A 7,939-nucleotide genomic window follows, 5' to 3' on the forward strand; every position below is an offset into this window, starting at 1 on the left:
CAGGGGCTGGTGCTGCCAGGCACCAGCCCAGAACCACCCCCGTGGGTGCCGAAGAAGGGACCCACAGCAGCAGACGTCAGGACCGGCTCCACAGAGGGCAGAGGTGTGGGCGTGGGGCCCTGGCAGCCAAGCGCGCACCCTCCCGAGACCCACCTTGAGTCCGCGTCCCCGGAGGGGAGGTCCTGGTGGTGGGCGCCGCAGCCTCGCTCCAGGCACAAACGTGGGGCAGCCTCGCCCGCGGCCCCAGGCCTCCTCCCCGGCCCTGGAATCCGGCCCTCCTCCCCGGCCCTGGAATCCGGCCACCAGCCTCCCGCCCAGCACACCTTTCAGGGCGCCGCTCCGAGCCCAGGCAGTGCCTTTCCCTTCATTCACACAATCTCCCAGTGGTTTGTCAGCAAGTGTATTTAAAGCAAAGTGAAAAATCACTCGAAACCACACAAAAATGGTAAAGTTTCACTGAAGGAGTTTAATTCTCTATTTTCATAGATACCATTTATTAAATTAGAAGGCTGATAAGCAAAAATATATTTCACAATCAAAGATAGATCTGTCTCTGGACCCCAACACAAGAACCAGCATCAGTTGAGGGGCGTCCCCAGCGCAGAGCTGCCGCCCGGGGGCCGCTCGCGGAAGGAGGCGCGGGAAGAAGCCACGGCGCAGACGCTCCAGCCTCCCTGCCCTGACCGCGTCGGGGGCTGCAGCCGGAGGAGACGCCACCGGCCAGCGCACAGGGGCCCCGGGGCCCCGGACAGCAGCGCCCTGGCTCGCGGGAGGCTGTGGTGGCCACGCGGCGGCCACGTGAGAAGCGGGTCCTCCAGCCGCTTCGGCGGCACGGTGACGTCCCGCGGGAGGGGCAGGCCGCCACAGGCCTGGGCCCACAAGCAGGCGGGTGGGGGGTGCGGAGGAGGAATGGATGGCCCCCACAGGCAGCGACGGCTTGGCCGGGGGCGGGCTCTCCAGGACGCCACAAACACGGTCTTCGCAAGAAAGGGGAGCAGAAGCGACAGGTCCGGGGACCCTCTCCTGCTGGCCGAGGCCCCGTGAGCGAGCCTGGTGCCCGTCCCTGTGGGAAGCACGTCCCTGACGCGCACAAGCGTCCCCACAGCGCCAGGGTGGCACTGGGGTCCCGGGACGTGAATGTCCCCCAGGACGAGCGCCGCAGGCCTGCCCACCACTTCGCCCGTTCAGGGAGGAGTCTGCGCATGGACACGGGCCCCAACGGCTTGACGTGGGAACGCGGGCTCCTCGAGAAGGCGGGGCTCCTAGGCCCAGCGAGGGGCCAGGACCCACCTAGGCGGAGCCACCCCCCCCCCCGCCCCCCACCGCCTGGCGGCCTCCAGCCAACAGGAGACCCTGCGAGCAGGGAAGGCTGGACAGATCCTGTCCTGGCGCTGACCCTTCGAGGGGCCTCCCGCCAGGGCCGGTGGTGCCCATGGCAACAAGACCCCCTATCTGCAGGCAAGTGTGCGCGCCCGCGCCATGGCAGTGCCCGCCTGCAGGCTTTCACACAGTGTCCCCCACCGTGTCCCATCCTGGGGCCACAGCTCAAGCCTCGGGCGCCACGCGGCCACAGCGCAGCGCATGCCCCTGCCTCTCCGGAGGACTCACACACTCACTGGTTTGCTGTTTTCACCCAAACCGAACTCGCAAGTGCGACACTTACTGAAATTAACGTCAGTGGTAAGCCAGCGGTTCCTAACGCCCTTTAATAAACGAATACAAAGTACCACACCTACTACTTTCCACCCTCAGTTTTACGTTCTGTTCCAAGAGCTGGTCAGGGAAAGGAGGGGGGGCCCGCGGAGAAACACCCCACAATGTTGGCATGAAACATGGCAGGGAAAGGCATAGTGGGGTCCCGGGGGCAGCCCTGCTCCAGAGCCCGCGGGTGGGGGCAGGCGGGTGGACGGGCATCACGCTGAGCCCGCCGCTGGCTGGCAGCACGGAGGTCGGCCTGCCCGGGACACTGGTGAGCGGCCCCGACCACAGACAGGGGGCATCAGGGACGGCCGTGACCTGGAGCCAGGCTGTGAAAGCAGTCCTCACTGGCCACTAACGTTCTAAGCGCCCGAGACCTGAGGTCCACCCGACCGAGCAGGGCACCCGCGTGCCCCGAGGCTCAGCGCTTCCTAACGCCTGGGGGACGCAGGCTGCTCCACGAGTGCACTCAGGACAGCGTGGGGAGCAGAAGCACACGGCACTTGAAGACACATGTCCCTAAGCGGCAGGGGGGTGCGAGGGTGTGGACACGGGACACGGCCCACGTGCCTGTTCTCCCCCCGACAAAGCCGGGAGCAGAGCCGGCCACGCCCGCACCCAAGCGGTGGTGACGCTCAGCGGCCGGGGACCAACGACCCACATGCATCCCGAAAGAGGGTGGGGACTGGGGCTGCGGTGGATGAGGGAAGGCGACACTGGGCTCCTTCACGGGAACGGGTGGGGGGCGGGGCCGGCAGGTCGAGAGGGGCCGGGGCCCTAGGACTCCTCGCCCATCTGGAGCAGGGAGTTGATGGCTGCGTCCCTGTCCCCTCTCTGGGCTTCCAGCACGGAGCGGATCACCTCCCGGTCCATGTTGGGGAACATGTCCTGGATGGCCTTCAGGTCCTCCTCGCTGCAGCGGGGCTGCGCAGTCACAGCTGCCGGGGGCAGGGCCACGGGCACCACGCCAGGGCTGCACACAGTGGGCACACCTGCAAGCGAGATGCAGGTGAGGGACACACGACGGTGCTGAGGAGCAAACGGAGCGCCTGGCCCAAGGCCCTCCTCCCCGGCAGGTGCACACTACGTGCTCTCTGCCCAGGGCCGGGCCGGGCGCTCGAGCCGTGGTCCCTGACACCACAGGGGCCTGCACTCAGCACCACAGGCCACAAAGCAATTCCCGTTGTCAGAGGACAGCCCGGCACACGTCAGCGCGCAGCCGAGGTCGGCCAGGCCGCGCACCGGGCGGTCCCTCTGCCGCCAACGGGCACGTGAAACCCGAGAGCCAGGCACGCACCAAGCCGGGGGGACACTGAGGACCCAGCACGCAAGTCAACTGCTGCAGGACGGATGGGAACCAGGGGCAGAACAGCAAGGGGAGGGGTCCCCAGGCAGGCGGCACCTTCACCGTCTCTTGGGAGCCGGTGTCCTTCCTTCTCTGGACCGTGCCTACCACGCCTCCCAGGTACTGCTTACGTTCAAAACACCCGTGAGCAGAGAAAACTTCTGAAAAGCTCCCACCCCACCCCAGGGTTAGCTCCCCCATGGGACCCCCCTGCCCCTGCAGCTCATGGGTCTCTCCCTGCCGGGAGGGGGGAGGAGCGGCGCCTGTACTCAGCCTCAGCTCCTCCCATGGGGTCCCGCTCAGGGTTCCACCTGCCCTCCAGAAGCAGGGTCCGCAGACACACGCGCCTGCACACCACACACCGCACACACGCGCACACCCCGATGAGTTCGGGGAGTCAGTCGCAGAGAAGATTGCAGCACAAGCTTCACACGGGCTCGGGCAGCGGGTGCAAGTCCTTGTTTGCAGGAAATGCACCGGAGCCAGCGAGCGCCTCGGCCTCCGGAAGCCCAGGCAAGGACTTCCTCTCCTTAGGGATTTCCTCCAACTCTATGTTCCCAAACTTACAAATGTGCATCAGAAGATAAGTTCAAAGTGTCCAGGTCTTTCCCAAAATAAACATTTTAGGGCAACGTTTAACACAGAGTTCTCATTTATGAAAAGAACTAAGAAACCAAAAAAAAAAACGCCAGTGACCCGCCTGGTCTCCTGACAAAGCAGACTTCCGGTTAACGGAACGCGTCCTGGTGCTGCGGGCCGTGTGGGGCCCCGCCTGTCCCCAGAAGCGAGCGTGAGCCCCCCGCCTCGGGCACCCAGAACAAGACCTTATTTGGAGGCCGGGTGAGAATGAGGCCATCCTGAGCAGGGCGCTCAGAAAGGGGCCCGGGACACAGACACAGCGCCCTGGAGGGGCCTCGTGGCCCTGCTGGCAGAGACTGCAGAGAGGCAGCCACAGCCCAGGGCCGCCCAAGCCCCAGGAGCTGGAGGGGACCGGAAGGGTCGTGCCCTAGTTCCTCTGCCTCCGGCCCTAGGGAGCACGCCTGCCCGAGCCTCGATTTTGCACTCCGGCCTCCAGAAGGGAGAGCAGATTCCGGCTGCCCCAGGCCGCCACCGCCTGTGGGACTCGTACCTGGGACAGTCCCCACGAGGTGCGTGCTGGGCCTCGCACAGACCCTCACACCGCCCCAGGGAAGGCACCACTGAGACCCCAGGACAGCGGTCCTCATGCTGACGTCGACACTGAGCAGAGGCCCCGCGGGGGGCTCAGCCCGGCTCCCTGCACGGCGCTCCCTATAGGGGCTGCAGGGACCTCGAGCTGTCCCCCGCTTCTGCTCGTCCCTTCTGCCTGGTTTCACGGCCGCTTACGCCTGGGGCTGGGGAAGCCCAGTCACCGTCATAGCCAGGAGCGGAAGTAAGCCAACAGCTGACGTGGAAGTTTGAAAACTCAAAGGCGTAAAAGCTGCAACCTGCCTGGATTTTGCTGCTAGTTCGCACAGGCGAATAAACCCGACGGACAGGCATCCGGGCACACGGCTCACTCTGCCCACACCACACGGTCTCTCTTTCAATAACACGTACGCTAACGTGTTTAGAAATCCCGTTTCTACACCTCCATCAACTTCAACTCGCCAACAATTAAGGAAAAAAGTTCTGTACTCCACAGATGCATAAAAAATTCAAATATAAGACCAGATGCCTGTGTTCGGAAGGGTCCCTGCGAGTCACGTGAGACCAGGCTTAGCCTCCAGGCTGGGCCCCGAGACCAGGAGGAAGGAGAGCCCCAGGCAGGGAGGCGACACACACCTGTGATGGGCACGTAGCCGACGCCTTGCTGGTACACGGTGGGCATCAGGACCACGGGCTGAGGCGGCATCATCACGGCGGTCGGCAGCGACTGGAACACACGGAGGAGGATCGCGGGGTCACAGAAGAACACAGCACATGCTGGCACCTCCCTGCGCGGGGCCCCGCCCACACGGACGGCCCCACTGGCCCGGTGAGGGGCGGGGCGGGGCGCAGCCAGGGCGGGCGCAGCCGCAGCCGGAAGGGAGCTCGGCTCTGGGGAGCGGGGCAGCTTCCCCGTCTCCACCAGCTCAACCACTCGGCTGCCGCGGTCACAGTTCTGTGCTTACGTGACGGAACGAGACGTCTGAGTAAAATCACACAGGTGCTGGGATGTGCTTTCAGACAGCCCCGGGGGGAGGAGCTGGACGAAGCTCCCCCAGGCTGGAGACTGTCCTCACGGCCTGCCCGGCCCCTGCCTCCACACCTGCAAGAGCCCAGGCCCCCCCCACCCCCACCCCCTCCGGGCCCCAAGAGCAGCAGGCTGCTGAGGACGGAGCCGCACAGGCCAGGGGACCTGAGGGCCAGCAGCTCCTCCCTCAAGCCCCGTGTGGCCCTCTGACCCCTCGCCCCCACGTGGCAGGTCTGCCCTGGGCCCAGGCCACCACACAATGCTGCTCCTCCTGCCAAAACGCCGGACACCTGCTGGCCGAGGTCCCAGTCCCAGCCTGCCTGCAGGCCCCGGGCCTCACCGTGTAGGACATGACCAGGTTGATCATGCCCTCCTTGTCGTCACCCTGCCGGCCGCTCAGGCTGTACCACTCGTCCTCCACCTTGCCCTGCTTCAGGGACTCGGGGATGGTGACGTGCGTCCAGGCGATGCGGTCGTCCATGGAGAAGGCTCGCTGAGGGAGACAGGGGAGGCACAGGTGCAGTCACTGCCCTGAGGCCCCGCCCACACTTTGACGCCCCGCCCCTGGGCACTCCTCCAAAGAGTTGTACCCCCCACCCCCAAAGCCTGAGGATCTGGCCCCTGGCACTGTGCGTCCCTCAGCTCTGGTCCATGCAGTGAGGGCACAGCCTGGGGGTAGGGGAGTGGCTGCCCCTCTCTTTGCCTTGTGTGTGTCTCCACCAGGGTTAGAGAGGACCCCACCCTCATTCCTGGAAGGCCAGGAGGGCCACGGTCAGCGTCTGAAGATGCGTGGTCTCACCCCTGCCCACCCTCCCAGGACCCCTTGCAGGCAGGAATGGAGGGCAGGGGGCACTCTCCCTGTTAACCACGCCCTCCGTTCTCCCCTCCCGTGCCGAGCAAAGGGGGGGTGAGGCAGGAGGAACCTGGCAGGGAAGAGAGCCGGGGGCACCACATCGGGTGGGGTGCCCGTCCCTGGTGACAGAGTGCATGGGACACGTACTTTCCCTGCCACTGAGGACACAGGACACCTGTCACGAAGCAGCGGCGCGCCCGGGCCGTGGTGGGCGGGGGGCGGCTCACCTCGTCGAAGACCTCCAGGTAGAAGGAGTCCACCCCGGGCGGCACGGCGCACTGGATGACCTTATTCCAGCGGGGGTTCTTGGCGCCGTTGTGGGCAGTGGGCGTCTCGTACACCGCGTAGCCCAGGCGCAGGCGGCAGTACGGGTCCATGCGGGTCATGCCGTAATTCTTCGCCAACTTGGCCTGAAACACAAACAGCGTTAACGAGCAGCTGCCACTGGAGTGAGAGCTGCACGCCCGCCTCGACTTCCCACCCCCTCCAACTCATTTCCGGCATTTTCTGGGAAACAGGACACGGCTGCAATTGTGTCCATGGGCACATGTGGTCAAGTGAAGGGAGGCCCACGCCATGCAGGGCAGCTCCTTCTCCGACATCCCCTCTGAAGAGGCTGTGGAGGTGGGGGACGGCAGGCTGTCCTGAGCCAGAGCCCAGAGCCACCCTGGAGCCATGGCCCGGCTCTGCTTCCTGCTCTCTGTCCACTGCCTCGGGCTAAGGAGTCCAGCCTTCAGCCAGGCGGGCCGCGTTTGCAGGGAGGAAACAGCATGGACAAAGATGAAGGCAGAAGGCTCTGGCGGAAGGCCGGCTGGCAAACGCTTGTTCCGACTGGGTCCTGTTGGACCATATGCCTCCACCCAGAACCCCAGGAGGGCACACGAGGGAACAGCCCTGGTGGGGGCGGGGCGAAGGCCAGGGAGGAAGGGTGGCCACCCAGGCAGTGGGAAGTCACGGGTCACGCCGCGAGCCCAGCATGGAGCCCAAGCCACGAGGGCCTGGGAGGACCACGCGGAGAGTGCAGTCTGGTGGCCTGTGTGTGCCTGTGGTGACCGCAGCGGCCCTGAGAGTGTGGCCAGGTGTCCGGGATGCGTGGTCACCACAGAACCCCCAGACCTCGTGAGGCCCACAGTGACTGCGTCTGCTGTTTGTGCGTCTCCTCAAAACGGCCAGCAGTGACCTCCCTCTCTTCCTGGTGTGACAGAATGTCGTGCTGACCAAAACCATTCTAGATCCTGAGAGCGCGGGGCGCTTTCCCTGGGCTCCATCCGCTCGGCAGCTGGGCCCGCCCCCGCGCCCCCACCTTCCCAGCAGCGTGAGGCCGACCACGCGCAGGGACGGAGCCCGGCATGGAGCATGTGCCCGTGACAGCGGTCACGGACCGTTCCCGCCACTCCTGGCAGAACCTGAGCAACCGTCGCTATTTTTCACACGTATTACTCTTCCCCAGCTACGTTTCAAGAACACACATCAGAAAACCATGTGTACGCAGGCCCCCCCTCCGACTCGGGCCACCCACCTGCACCACGGTGATGCTGAGGCGGCCTACCGCGCCCAGCGCCCCTCCGTACTGGAGCTGCTGGGCCGCCTGCGCGTCCAGCTGCAGCTGCTGCTGTGTGGCCGTGGGCGTGATGCGGAGGAAGTCCTGCGGGAGCTCGCCGACGTACACCTTCGGGAGAGCACACACGTTAGCGGGGCGGGAGGACGTGCTCAGGGGCCCGGGGGCGGGTCTGCAGCCTGAGCGCCCCGAACCCACGGCGGCTGCTCTCCGGCCGGGAGCCCTTCCACTCTGGAGAAACGAGTTGCGAACTGCCTCCCGGAGGGCACACCGCCTGCTCTGGCCACTAAC

General features: G+C 65.5%; 1 protein-coding gene across 1 annotated transcript; it reads right to left on the bottom strand.

The window, feature by feature from the left end:
- Positions 1 to 446: 446 nt before the first annotated feature.
- On the bottom strand, positions 447 to 7,719 carry TOLLIP (toll interacting protein). Its single transcript, XM_029956829.1, has 5 exons — positions 7,610 to 7,719; positions 6,318 to 6,500; positions 5,578 to 5,730; positions 4,847 to 4,937; positions 447 to 2,690 (listed from the first exon to the last, which is right to left on the bottom strand). Exons 2-5 carry the CDS (start codon positions 6,474 to 6,476, stop codon positions 2,476 to 2,478), a joined length of 618 nt encoding a protein of 205 aa, XP_029812689.1. The 5' UTR covers positions 6,477 to 6,500; positions 7,610 to 7,719; the 3' UTR covers positions 447 to 2,475.
- Between the last annotated feature and the right edge of the window lie 220 nt (positions 7,720 to 7,939).

The sequence above is a fragment of the Suricata suricatta genome, chromosome 11 (genome assembly GCF_006229205.1).
Source record: "Suricata suricatta isolate VVHF042 chromosome 11, meerkat_22Aug2017_6uvM2_HiC, whole genome shotgun sequence".
Taxonomy (NCBI): domain Eukaryota; kingdom Metazoa; phylum Chordata; class Mammalia; order Carnivora; family Herpestidae; genus Suricata; species Suricata suricatta.

Coding starts and splice junctions, on each gene's coding strand:
- TOLLIP (XM_029956829.1), bottom strand. CDS start 6,476: ATGACCCGCATGGACCCGTACTGCCGCCTGCGCCTGGGCTACGCGGTG. Junction 5,731..6,317: donor ACCTGGAGGTCTTCGACGAG/GTGAGCCGCCCC, acceptor TGTCTCCCTCAG/CGAGCCTTCTCCATGGACGA. Junction 4,938..5,577: donor ACCTGGTCATGTCCTACACG/GTGAGGCCCGGG, acceptor CGTGTGTTCCAG/TCGCTGCCGACCGCCGTGAT.